Source organism: Ammospiza nelsoni, chromosome 2 (assembly GCF_027579445.1).
Source record: "Ammospiza nelsoni isolate bAmmNel1 chromosome 2, bAmmNel1.pri, whole genome shotgun sequence".
Classification (NCBI taxonomy): Eukaryota; Metazoa; Chordata; class Aves; order Passeriformes; family Passerellidae; genus Ammospiza; species Ammospiza nelsoni.
Window position 1 is genome coordinate 70,253,966 of NC_080634.1, and position 13,955 is coordinate 70,267,920.

The 13,955-nt window shown below is 37.5% G+C and overlaps 1 protein-coding gene across 5 annotated transcripts in view; it reads left to right on the forward strand.

Moving 5' to 3' along the window:
* LMO7 (LIM domain 7) overlaps nucleotides 1–13,673 on the forward strand; it is a 131,784-nt gene extending 118,111 nt beyond the window's left edge. For all 5 annotated transcript variants that reach the window (XM_059493250.1, XM_059493258.1, XM_059493259.1 and 2 more), the window contains 9 exons: nucleotides 237–607; nucleotides 2,271–2,336; nucleotides 2,670–2,735; nucleotides 4,403–4,455; nucleotides 5,980–6,199; nucleotides 7,095–7,367; nucleotides 8,702–8,810; nucleotides 10,544–10,646; nucleotides 12,929–13,673. In XM_059493250.1, the coding sequence (XP_059349233.1) occupies nucleotides 237–607; nucleotides 2,271–2,336; nucleotides 2,670–2,735; nucleotides 4,403–4,455; nucleotides 5,980–6,199; nucleotides 7,095–7,367; nucleotides 8,702–8,810; nucleotides 10,544–10,646; nucleotides 12,929–12,951 (1,284 nt within the window). In that variant the 3' untranslated portion in view covers nucleotides 12,952–13,673. The remainder of the gene's footprint in view (nucleotides 1–236; nucleotides 608–2,270; nucleotides 2,337–2,669; nucleotides 2,736–4,402; nucleotides 4,456–5,979; nucleotides 6,200–7,094; nucleotides 7,368–8,701; nucleotides 8,811–10,543; nucleotides 10,647–12,928) is intronic.
* The last annotated feature ends 282 nt before the right edge of the window (nucleotides 13,674–13,955 follow it).

Genomic DNA, 13,955 nt, shown 5'->3' on the forward strand with positions numbered 1-13,955 from the left:
TTTCACATAGTTGTGTCCACACTGCCTGTGGTGCTTGCTAAGGCTGGTGTGTGGATTGAAGCTCTTGAATTAGGAGAATGTGCAACCAAACTGTGCCCTGCATCTTGCACTGGAAGTGCTGGGGATGATTTTTATACATGCTTACCTTATAGAATAAATTACCTTTCCTGAGGGAGCAATCTATTTAAAAAACAGATCCCTTCCCTAAAAACATTATTTTTTTTTCTTTGCTACAGGAGCAGACTGTTCTAACCCTAAATACAACATCTATCACTTCTCAGGCTCCACCTGTGTCCAGCTGGACAGCAAGCCTGGAAGCACATGCTCCCAAGGAGCCAGAACGAGATGGAGAAAATGAGCTGGCAGCGAGCTCGCTGCATGAGGAGGAAGGAAGGAGGAGGCTTCAGGAGGAACGGATGATCCAGGAAGAAGCAACCAGGCATTTTGAGCAGGAACAGGAACTCCAAGAGCTGGAGCTGGAGAGACAGCGTAAAGAGAGGGAGCAGCAGCAGGCTGAGGAGCAGAGGCGGCAGGCAGAGCTGGAGGAGCAGAGGCGGCAGGTGGAAAAGCAGAGGGAGGCGTCAGTGGAGGTGCCTCAGTACCAAAGGTGTGCACTTGTGCTAGGATGTACTTTCTCTTCCTTCTGCAAATTCAAATCCGTGTCCAACGGGGCTGTGTCTGTCCTGAATGTATGAGGAGATTCATGCTTCAGTCACTAGGTGCAAAATCCCATACCATAGTCTTTCTTTCCAAAGATGGAAGGATCAGGCATAACACAGTCCTTCCCCAAGAATCAAGTGCTATATTTCCCTACTTCAGCTATTTTTTTTTTAATGGGATGTGTAAGTACTGTAATTACAACCAAATGAAAGAGGATCTGAAGGACTTAATGAGAAAATTTTGTAAGAATTGTGCACAAGCCAGTGACTCAACGTGACAGCCAGTGACTTAACATACAGGGCTTCCAGAAGAAATACAAAGTTAACACTTTTTCAACAAATGTATGGCTGATTTTTACAGATTTATCTCTCATTTTAATTCAACAGTGTTACAATAAAACTTAATTGTAATTTAACTACTGGGTTAATTTGACAGGTGAGGGATATCATGGTATATGAGTGAACCGTTACTTGCTTACATATCATAGCCTGTTAGAAATATCCACTGCAGATATGTTTGTTCCTCTCATTACGTTCTTCAGCAGCTTGATTTAAAAATCAATCAAACAAACAAATCCCCACCTATTAGTTCTCAATTTGTGTTCTTGCCCAGAAGTTTTCAGACTACTGTTACAGGAAATTAATCTGTCTGAAAACAGATTAAACCAGTAACCTTATATTATTTTGTCTCCATTTGCCTTACTGCCTTGTGTATGACTTTTGGCTTCTCTTAAGGTTTATCTCTTTTCCTATGTAAGTAACAAGAGATGACTAAAGAGAACACGTAGTATCAAGCTAAGCCTTAGGAGAAAGTAGTATGATTTAAAAAAACTGCATATATTTGCAGAAGAGGTTGTAAGACCCAGAGTTACTTTAGTTTAATCTAAATGACTGCTGCTTGATATGCCTGCTGAGCAAAGCAGAGATACAATGCTACAATGGCTGAACAGGTTCTTCCTGACAGCAGAGCCAGGATAACTTTACAGTTTTAGCTTGTCCCAGTTGCAAGATGATAGGACTTTGTGTGGTAACTTATTAAGCTGCTGTAATATCTGCATATCTAAATCCCTGGCACATTCTTTAGTCCACAGGGATTTCATTGCCTCTGAGGTTGCTGCCAAAGGATGTGTTTTGCTAAACACGGGAGGTTTTGCTTAATAGTAAAGGAGCAAATTCAGTGAAACTGGGCTTTAAAATATCTGGTGTTAAATATTTGCTATAAGATGATATCTAAAGATAAGACTTGAAATCTGAAACGTTATATAAACACCTGCAAAGGCATGATACTTGCTGCAAAGGGAGGGAGGGGACAGTCAGCTAGAGTGTTTTCTGTGGAACTTTGTGAGTTTATAAACTGCACCTGTACACTCTTCTTCAATAAAAATGTAATTTTTATAGAACAGCTGTGGTTTGACAAAATTTTCCTCCTGGCTTTGAAATGGGTGAGATAATCACTGTTGTATACTGATGCTTGTAATTTTTGCAGCACCTTAGTCTTTGGGATTCTTTTAACAGAGCTGAACTTTCTAAGTTTTCTCTGGGGATACTTACTGTTTGCTCAATTTCTAGAATTTTCTTTTAATATGCATTTTATCTTTATTTTGCTTCTAGACATTACGAGCGCTATGAAGTATCTAAAACAATAGAGGATCGAGCTGGCCATCCTGTCATTGACAGGTAATAAGAAATTGAATCAATACACATTTGAAACATCTTTAGCAATAATCATTCTGGCAGGCTCATGTTTGGTTTCCTTGTCACTTCACAAAAATGTAAGTTCAGGCAGTTTTTCTGTCAACTCTTCTTTTTCTGCCTTCTTTTATCAGTTGTATTTCTGACTGTTAAATTAAGACTCCTTAGAACTTTACTTGTTTGGGGGGTTTAATTTAAACTGGTTTTTTGTTTTTTGTTTTTTTTTTTTTCCTTCAGGATCTATTTTGAATATTTCCTTTAGGAACTATGTGTGTCTTTTTCTGTATGTGAACATAACGTTTCTTTTCGTTCCAATAGACATTATGAGCGTTATGAAGTTTCTAAAACCATTGAGGCACAGCCTGGCCAGTCGTTTGCTGACAGGTATGTCCAATACTGAATCTCAACACCAACTGTAACATCACCATTTCTTTGTTAGAAAACTTTTAAAATTCTAATAAACTTTAGTCATAGCAGCTAAATGGATATGTTGGCCTGCTGCTGTGTTTTGCAGTTTTTATGGCATGTTTTCATATTGAAAAAACAAATGGCCACACTTTTGTCAAATTATACACTGCGTTGTAAGCAACAGTTAGTCAGTGGGATTCTACGGGGAGAAACAAAACTGTGAGGAGGTAAATATGTGGGTAGTACTAAACTTACCTGGCTGGAAAACAATTTCAGATCTCTTGTGGTTGTGTCATAGCATGCTCTACAAACTAAGGTGCAATCATCCCAATTCGGGTTGTGCAACTTGAGAGAGTAAACAAGAAGGGAAGTGAGAGGCAGCAGCAGGATATTTATCAAGGGGATAGTGCATGTTACTCCCGTAATTTACACAAGTTAATTTTAAGGTACAATCTCTTGCTTTACAAATTAAGCCTTTGTTTTGCATTGCATCTCAGTAGTTCTGAAAGGTGACTTCTGCTGTAGAATTAATCACTTCTTGTAGCTGAAGTGAGCATACCTCTCTTATATAACGAGGAACTCCAAAAATTACAAGGTACATTTAATGGGTCTGTTACTAATGGAATATCTAGATCTAACTTCAGAAGGAGCAAGCACTAAATAGTTACATCTTGGATATATGTGTGAGGAGGACACTGCTTTTTTCTTCACTACAAGCAGCTGTGAGAGTGTTGCATCTTCTTAAATAGATAATAAAACAGGTCCACACCATAGGACAGACAGTAAAAACTTAAGGAAGCAAGATGTGATGTAGTTTATGCATCATTTATCTCTACATAAAAGACAAGATTCTTTCAAAATGTGGTTGTGCAGCCAATGCTGTTATGTGTAAAAACATTAATGTAGCAGCTTTGAGTTGGGACCAAGCAAAGGATTTATTTTAAAATCCTTTCTTTGTGAGTTATTTTAAACTAAAAAATTGGCTGTACTACTTGAGACTAACAATACAGCAGAGGTGTTGCTGAGGCTTCTGGTCTGTACTGTCAGAAAACAAACTTTTTGGCTTTGTCTTCCTGTATATGGCCTTTGACAAATGCCATTTCTTGGCTAAAACTCATTAAAAATTATGCTGCTAGGTATAATCAGTGAACAGAAAATTTTTCCAAAAGCAATCTGCATGCAGGGTTTTGAGAGGTTGTTTTGCTTGCTGTTTAGTAACAGTGCTGAAGTATGATTTCAGTTTCTCATTAAGCCAAAGAAATTGTAAATCTGCTCTGAAAATTCTTGCTTCTTTGTCTGACTGCAGTCTTCACAAAGCTTCCACAGGGAAGAATTTGGTTTTTTAAATTGTTTTTTTGAAACAAGTACAATGATCAGTTCCTTATACCTGAAGCATTGACAACTTTCAGTGCAAAATTTTAACTTTTAATTGGTGGCTATCTATTGAGATCTAAATATTGACTTTTTTTCCATTTAGCATCCTCTTGGTCTTTAGTTATTTTTTGCGTCTTGTTTTAAGTATAGCATAAATGGTTGATGGGAGGAATAGTGAAAAAAAGAGGACTGGTTCTGTCATCTGCAATGATAAGAGCTGTGTCTGTAATGAGGTCTTATAATTAAGACAGATGTTTTTATATCCTTAGGAATAAGTCAAAGTCAACTACAGAACTGAATGAAGTCAATACAATCAGAAATGGTAAGTAATGTCTAATTTCCATTATATTTAATTTTTTTGGGAGGGAGGGAACTAAGAGGAAAAAAACATGTACATACAGTCACTCTAAGAAAATTAATTTTTAGAGTATTTTTAATAGCTGCATTGTGAATTCATACTATGCCCCAATTTAATGAACTTTCAACAGCAAGAGGAAAATCATACAGTCAACATAAAAGCTGAGGACAAATATGATTAACTACCCATTTGAAGACAGTGATTACAAATGGCTCTTAGATGCCTAAATTTTAACATAAGATTTTTACATGAGATAAAATCAATCATGCAGTTTTATCATTGAAGATATGTATAGTTTTGTAAAAAAAAAAGCTGCACATACCAAGATGATGAACGTATTTAATACAACTTTTTGTCTTCGTAATTTCAGTTAGTGTGGTAATAATAGAGCAAGAAGTCAGCTCTTGATATGTCACAATGGCATATGTGTCCTGGACTCTAGTTCAGATATATGACTTTGGTTATATTAGAAGAATTATGTGCAAAGCAAACAAACCAATTTTATAAATATGTTACAGTCAAAAATGCCTGCGAGCTACTTTTATGTCTAAAACACAGTTTAAAAAAGTAGACACAAGTAATCAAAGAAAAGTAGATGTATTAAGGGATATATTGCAGATTAAAAATGTTGCTTTCATACATTAAAGCACTGTCATTGAAACTAAAGAGAAAGTAAACTTCCACAGTATTTTACAATGATAATCTATACCATTAAATCCAAGAGCTAATCTACCGTCAGAGCAGCATTTAAAAGGATTGAAATTTCAATTGAATGACTTACTGCTGAGTAATTTTCTTAATTGTTTTTTTACTATGAAGAATATGTACTGAATCTAGGAAATAAAAAATTGTTCCCTTCTGATATGTCAACACCTATTGGAGAAAGAATGCTTCTTTGTTTCCCCTTCCAAATTCTCAAAGACCATCTATACCATTAATTTAATTTCAACTGAGTAGTTAACACATAATCCAATTAACTGAAAGATTTACCTGTCCCCTTTGTATCTATATAAAACAATATAAAGCAGTGTTTTTAGTGCCTTGAAGAAAGAAAGAAAGAAATTCTTGTCAACAGAGACAACTTACAGAAGAAAAGAGTATGAACTTTTAAAGAGAAAGAATGTATCCTGTCATTTAACTATGCATTTTACAGATGTTTCAGTTTGTATTGGTGGAAGAGTCTAAATTATGGCTCTAAAAGAGGTGATACCCTTTTAAAAAGGGTACAAATGTCAATGCATATACACTTAGGAAGTGAAGGAGAATGTATTTAAATTAAGCATTATGTAAAAGGCTACGTTAATGGAAATAAAACAAAAAAATTTCAGTAATGCTGTATTGGTAAGTTTTACTCGGCTGTAAAAGGGAACTGGAATAACTTGTGCATGGAATGATGAACAATAGCTCTTGGAATTGTAGCCAGAGTGCTGACAGGACCATAACTGCTTCTGTGCCCTGTGGTGATGTTTGCACATGTTGCCTGCACAGGTACCCAGAGCAAGTATTCAGAGAGGTCCTGGAACACGGGTGAGTCGCAGAAGAAGTCTCAGAAGGAGCAAAACCTGTCTGCAGCAGAGCTGGAGAGACAGCAAATCCTTCAGGAAATGAGAAAGAAAACATCTCTACACACGGACAGCAGCTGGATTAGGCAGCGCAGTGCCAGTATACATAAGGAGCCCATTAGTCTGTACAGCAGTAGTATGAGGAGGTAGGAATCACATTAAAAATTAACTCTGTCTCTCATCATACATTGTGCTTTGGTTATTCTGAACTTTAGCCTGTATTACAGAGCCTAGAGACAAATTGAGTCTGTGAAATGCTGTAAGGCAGACAGCATAGCAGCACAGATAGAAGAAGGTATCTGTATTACAGCTGGGATTGAATGGGTTTTTTTGCAAGTAAGGAATGTGGATGTGACCTGTTAGTAACTCAGCTGCTTATTTCTTGGTTGGTACAGCAGCAATGGAAATCAATGGTGTGCCTTGTCATTGACAGATGCATTTAAGAATTTCAGCATGGCAACCTGTTTTGGAAATGAATTCTTGTGGTGAAGAAGTATGCCTTTTTCAACATAGAAATATGTAATAAAGTTGGGATAGTTTTTTTGCTTTATTTAATGTATGAGTGTTGGATTTGTCACTTAGGAAACAGCCAAGTTATCAGTCAGGAGAGTGTTTGATTATTGGGCCAACACCTTGTACCTGGGTGATGCTATCCAGTCTGGGTGGATTGTTATTTTTGATCTGGTATCCCTTGGAGAAAACATAAACAAAGCTGGTATCTGAGGTCTGTTTCTGCACTGTGGATTTTGATACAGCTCTCCCTGATAAGGCTGCAGTGAAGTGTTTTGCTTTTGCCTCGCCTTTTTTTTACCATGAGAACTATGCCTGGACACAAAGGATAATTTCCTACCCATACATTTTAAATTTGTGCAGGAAGAATATTGCTCAATATTCTCTCAAGGGTGATCAAACAAACATATTAATCCCAGAAAATATTAAAAATGCAAGATTAATGGCTTTCTCTTAAAAAAGTCAGGATATAGCTCTGTTGCTCCGTCCGTACTGCCATTTACATTTGAGGTGCTTGTATCTCTGTTGCAGAGGGGAGTCTTTGGACAATCTTGATTCTTCAGGAATGAGGTCATGGAGGCACCACTCACGGCTGAACCAGTCTGCATCCTCTTTATCTCTATCTTCTAGTCAAGATTCTAGCCGCCCGGTGTCCACCTCAAACCGAGCCTACATGTGCACCCCTTCCTCCAGCAAAGCACCTCCTGTGGCCACCTCTGCAAGAGCCCCCTCCACGTCCCAGACAGCTCCCAGGGCTCAGTCTCCCCTCTCTGCTTCCCAGTCAGGGTCCCAGACACGCAGCAGGTGAGTGGGTGCCCTTCTTCTGGGAAGATAAAAATGTTGGACAGCACTGACTTTGTGTATATGCTGGACTTACAGCATATGTGTTATTCTTGCCCATAATATTGATTAACAAGTACCTGGAGTTTTCTAGCTGGAGGAGACAGTGAAAGTATGGGCTGGTATTACCTCCCTCCTCCAGTCACTCAGAAAATTCCCCAGATTTGTCATCACTGCTTGACATTGGTTAAAAAAAGAAAGGAATTTGAATAATCAATCTGCAGTCTCCGAGCTGTGTGTTGGTTACCAAAATGATTAGCAAAAGCCTGTTCCAGATGGCATTTCTGACATTTATTTTCCTTGGTTTGTTTTAACAAAAGATTCCTGAAACCCACGCTTTATGACCCTCATCTTGGTCTCTCCTCCTCACTTCCTGGCATGTCGTCAATATCATCTTGAGGAGCACTCAGGAATGCTCATAACCCATGACCCTGGAGAATTACAGAGTAGGATGTTGATTTTAATCTAGGAGAAGAAAGCAAGAATTGCAACATATTTTGAAACAAAAATGGAATTCAACTGTGGTAGGGTAGAAAACTCTGCTGTTTTATGTACTCAAAACATTTTAAAAATACCTTGGGATAGTACTCCAGAGAATCATCCCACACAGACTTACATGTGTTATAAATAACAACAGTGAACACTACTTCACTAGCTCTTACACTCTGAGGCATTATTGATAAATTGACCGCATTTTTTTTTAAGCTAATCTTTTATATCCTTTATGATGTAAGAAAATTACCTTCCTAACCATATTTGCTAATTTGTTCTCACTTCCATTTGCTAACACTTTGGTAGATCTATGGAAACTGACCTTCATATGGTTTATGTTCAAAGAGTTAACATAATATTTTATGTCTAGGACTAGCCTTCTTTTATCTAACAAGGTGCAGATGGTGTGACTTGGAAATGGTGCTTGCTAAAACTTAGCCTTCTGCATAGTTCCCCACAACTAAGAAGGCAGGAACACAAAACCTTTTTTCTTACTCTCCGAACTTTACAGTATGCTTTTTATTTGTAAAAGCTATTTTATACAATGAGATATGTGCCAAGAATGTCACAGAATTTCTTAACTTGTTCCTATTTAAATTTGATGTAAATTATAACACTTCAGCTTTCCATGTCTTTCAGATCTACTCTAAATAATATTAATTTTCAGTATACTTTCTCCAAGCAGCCTAATAGTCCAGTTTTTACCCATGTGTTTTTTATTTTTAATCTCAAAAAGTATTTTATAACTCTTCTTTGTCTTTTAAACATTTTCAAGCTGGTTTTAAGGTTTTTCGTTCTATATTTAGGTCAGTCAGTGGGAAGAAAATCTGTTCATACTGTAATAACATTCTGGGCAAAGGAGCAGCCATGATCATTGAGTCTCTTGGTCTTTGTTATCATTTACATTGCTTTAAGGTGAGAGCTGGGAGTCACATCGTGAAGGAACAGGAACTAATCAGGAGCACGCATGGCTACTCAGTGTTATGCTCACAGGGGTTCTTACTAATCACCTGCTTTGCCTTCTACTCTTGACAGCCTGGTGCATGCATATTTCCATGAGGCAGTCCCATTTGCAGGCATTTAGCACTCTACTCTAGAGGCGTTTCTTAAATTCCAGAGCTAACAAGTAGGACTTTGAAAAGCAAGATGAGCACATGAACTGTGAGATCGAAGATTTCCTTCTTCGAATAGGTGGCAAAATATCGGAAAATGCTGAACCACTTGTCCCAGAGAAAGCAGCTCCTCTAAAAAAAAAATCTCAACCTGGACCCTGGCAATTAAATCATTTAAGATGGCCCGTCCTTTCTAAGCTAACCTTAGCAGACTGTGTTCATGTGGTGTTTTCCAATTAAAGGCATGTTGGAAGAGTTCAAACTGGCAGGATAAAGTCCAGAAAAAAAGCAAAAGGTGTGTTTAATGCTACTCAGCCCTAGTCACCAGCTAAGTGTACTAGCTTATGCCCAGCACTGAGAACTAGACCTACTAACATGATTTCCCATCAGCTTGGGGCATTTGCAGAGCTGAAAGAATAAATATTTGCCTACAAAAGACAGCAAAGCAGTCTCATTCCCTTGCCCTCGGACTAGATGTGGAATTAGACTGTGACTTGGAGATGCTGTTGGACCCTGCTTCTTCCCTGACTTCAAGAAAGATATTTCTGTGTGTAATTCAGAACAGTTGTCTTCCGTGCCCAGCTCAAGTGCATCACCTGGAGTATTACCAGGGATTGACTCCAAGCCCTTCCTGGTTCTGTCTCCCTGAGCAGGAGAGACAGCACTAATCCACAGTGATCAGTTGCCATACCCTTTTCTGCAGGACGTGTATTCTGTGTGAGACCATCCACCTGTAGCTCATAACCTACATAAGAAAATGCCAAGTTTCTGTTTTTCAAATTTCTGAAAATTAATGAGCTGTTTAAAAGACTGCCATTTACAAGATTCATTACTTGGTTAAGCAGGGAAAGTATCTGTCCTTCATAAATTCAGTAAGGGGAGTATTATGTTTTGGATTACATTCCTTCCAGATGTGGTCCATGTTCACAACAAGTACATGTTCAGGCTACCATAGCTAAATAGTTTAATGTTAGCATGGCAGTGGTCAAGCCCCTCATGTGTTTATGCAAGAAAAATTAAATCAGCCCCCTCTATCCAAATCAGAACTTGTTCCAGTGATGCAAGCCCAGGAAATTGGGAGTGCCTGAGTATTTTCTGCTTTGAGTGCCAAGGGACTGAGGACACCAGCAGCATGTAGTGCCACATGGAAATCTGCAAGTAGCACACCCAGGTGTTCTGTGCCAAAATTCCTGTTGCCATCTAGAGAACAAATTTTTCTTTGTGCCAAACCAGTTTTAGTTTTCAGAGAAACCAAAGTTCAAATTAGATTAAGTGACCTAATCTCTAAAAACCGTCTGCTTTATGTTTGCTTACTTGGTGTAGCATTTCTGGTTTGCTATTCATTGTCCAGTCGTCGCCTTAAAATACTTCCTCAGGGTTGGTTGCATTTTGATCTACTAATCGTTGTACATTTGCTTCTAGTGATTGTGGGGTTATGGTTCAGGCTTTGTTGAGCTTAATCTGAGCTGCTTTTGAACAGCATTTTTGTTTCTTAGTATTTTGGAAGGAGTTGCTAATTATTCCTGTGTGATACAGTGCGTTGCCTGTGGATGCGACCTTGGTGGATCCCGCTCTGGGGCTGAAGTCAGGATCCGAAACAACAAACTCTTCTGCAATGACTGCTATATCAGATTTAAAAGTAAGGCAATCCAACTGCAGTGTGCATGCCTGTATCTCCTCTCTGTGCTGTACAGCCTCAAGTGTTTGCACAGCTGAGCCACTTGATAGCTTTCATGTTTAGCTTTAAATTAGCAAATAGGTTCAGCAAGGTTTGATTGCCAGTTTCTGTCTTTTGTAGGGTAGTCATTCCTAATTTCTAACTCACTGGTAGCTGATTTTACCAAGTTGTTATTACGCAGTTTCAAGCAGACAGCATGGTACAGTCATCTTCCTTCCTTTATAGATCTAAGAAAGTGGTGTCAAGGAGCTGTCAGGTGCTAAACAGGCTTGTCTTGATAACAGAGAAGCCTTTTGAAAAAGTGTCTATACTTTCTTAAAAAGTAAACTGAAATATGTATTTATTCAGTCCTAATACATATCTGGAAAGCAATTAGTTTATCTTGTGCAGGTGGCACAAATGCTGGTTTCTTTTTGTGATGCTATTATTATTGGAATTATAGGTCTGTAATTGGTTATTCGTTTAGGTACAAGTTCAGGAGGAATTGATTTACTTACAGATCTTAATTAAAAGGTGCAGTATAATTTTTTTCCTTCTTATGGTTTGCAGAATTCTGATTTACTGGAGCATGATGTTAAGGCTTTGTGTAGTGGTTTTTAGGTCTTTTTTTCTGCTGTCATAGATGATGGTAGACAACTTCCTAATTTTGATAAGTGTCAGGAATTTTATATGGCTTTTTTAATGTAGCAAATGTGGAATTCTGTAGGATGATAAAAATCAGGGGAGGGAAATATTTTCTGAATTACTTCCTGGAAAAATGTCTGTGTTTCTTTATGAGCCCGGCACATTCTTCTCATGGTGGATTGGAAGGCAGTGAAGGGAACAGGATATTCATGCTACAGTGTTTGAGCAGGAACTGGGCAGCTGCTGGCTGTTGAACCTAGCTCAGGAAAAGAGAAGCTCTGCATCTGATGCCATTGCTGTTTGGAGGCTCTTTTTGACTTCCATGAAGAGAAGTCACAAAAATGATGATGTGGTACACGAGCTAAAACCAGAAAGCACAACACCTCGTGAGGGTAATAGCGCATTCACAGAGGCTGATGTGATCAGTGAAAGGAGGAAGAGAATCACTCCCATCTGGAGGTGATCCAGGGCACTGGGTCATACCATGTCTAATTTAAAGTTTGGAGAATGTATCTCCTTGTTGATGACAAGACTACACTGAACTGTGTTCCTATTTGAAGCACCCAAATGTGTGAGAGACTCATTGTGGAGTGTGCTCACATTATTTTTTAATCTGTCTTTTCTTTTGGGGGGAAATATTGCTGGATGAGTTGGATAAGTAATTTTATTATGGATGAATTGCTATTTAATATCTCTTTGACATTACGTCACAGCAGTGCCTTTCAGAAGCAGAGCTGATCTGTGAGGAAATGTTTGTATTCCCTTCCCTTCAGACTGCATCTACCTGGGCCAGTGGGCACCTCAAAACATAATTCTATGAGATACAAGTAAAATCAGGAGTTGTAAGAACTTATAGGTACAGAACACAGTATTCAACTTAGTGATTAGTCATTGAAATCAGCTGTTTGAATAATACAAAACCCAGCTATGCAATTACTGCAGTGCAAATGTATTGGCAGCACAGCACTGCCCTGTGATGTGAATTCCTGTTTTTTGCAGTTGGCATTTGACATCAACCTGGCTAATTATTTGTTAATTTGGAATGTGAGCATGTTGGCTAAAAGGTTTGATAAACTGTAGGGTTATTAATACTCACTTTGCAATTTTATGTAATGTTATGTGATATTTTTGCACATTTTTGTGTTAATTCTGTGGTTTAAACTTGGAACGTTCTACTGTATTGACAAGTACCTACAAAGGTATGCAGAGAGAGTAAAAAAGTTCTTTATATTGTTGCAGTAATTTAGCAAATTTTGCATTATTGAAAGGTAAATTTAGAGAAACTATCACTCTGTCTCTGTGCTAATACTAAAAATAAAGTAAGTTAAAAATAATTCTTGATAATTTGGTAAAGTGCATGTTCTGTGGAATATGACTTGGCCTGAAATACTTGCAGTGCTATAATTGGATTCAACTCAAATTGTATTGTTCATTAAATTTGGATTGCTTGATTCCAAATGTATACATTAGTATGTTACCATTTTCAATAAGTCTTTGAAACTTTAAAATGTTTTTTGGCTATTAAGTGACTGTTTTAAACTTTAAAATGTTAATTGTTGACACAAAAGTTTTTCAGTAACTAGACTTTACTTACAGTTTCTTTTGTCTCTTCCTAACAGCTGGACAACCAACCTGCATGTGAAGCAAATGAAGATATGAAACCACTGTTGCAGATACAAGAAGAGGTGATTGCTGCTGATGTAGATCTATAAATATATATATTGTGTGTATGTGTGGTTTTTTTCTAAGAGCAACCCTTGCTTGTCTAGTCTTCATAGCAATACCTTGTATTCTTCATGTAACTATTTTTATTTATAAGAAAGTAATTGCAGTAAGGAAATAGCTGGGAAAAATGCTTTCACATTTTCAGCTTCAAGTACCGAGAGCACAAGAGAGAATAAGTATATTTTCAGTAATAACTTCAAAATATTTTTGAGGCTTATAATCAACTAGTTGACTTTCCAATGGTATATGAAGAGGGTATTTTGTTTCTAAGCTCTTGAAATGAGCATTAGAGAAATAGCTAATATAAATATATATTTGCAATTGCTGTCTTTATTTTTGACGTATACTGAAAGTGAATTCTCTAGGTTAATATGAAGCTGCATTTAAATGCACACAAATGTGTTTGCTTTCCATATGCTAGTTTCTAAAATTATGTGCTTTTTTGAAACCTAAATACAAAGAATAATCTCAGAATTTGCTCAGTGGTGTTGGCATAATATTCTGTGGAATCCATTTAAGAGAGAGAGTTTTCTTTTCCTGTTTGGAAATGTAACTATCACTCTTTCCTCTGCAAACTGAGTGGAGAATGGTTGTTGAATTACCATATATTTGTAAATAAAAAATTGGATGTTGCATTTATTAGAAGTTTTTGTCCTTTCTGTTCAGCTAAACATGTCTAAGGTAGTGTGTGGAAATATAAAATTGTTTGATTTTCATCTTGGGAAAAATATTTGTTCTGACAGGATTAAGTTGTTCACATAAATATATGCAAGAACAATAGTTCTTTCTTTTCTCTCTTCCTTTGTAGTCAAAGTCTTTGTACAGCTTTTTCATCAAGCTCTTCATGCTCTTTCCCTTGAGTATTCAGTACCAGTGGTGAGGCTATATGCCCATCCCTGAAAAAAATTGAAAGACATGGAT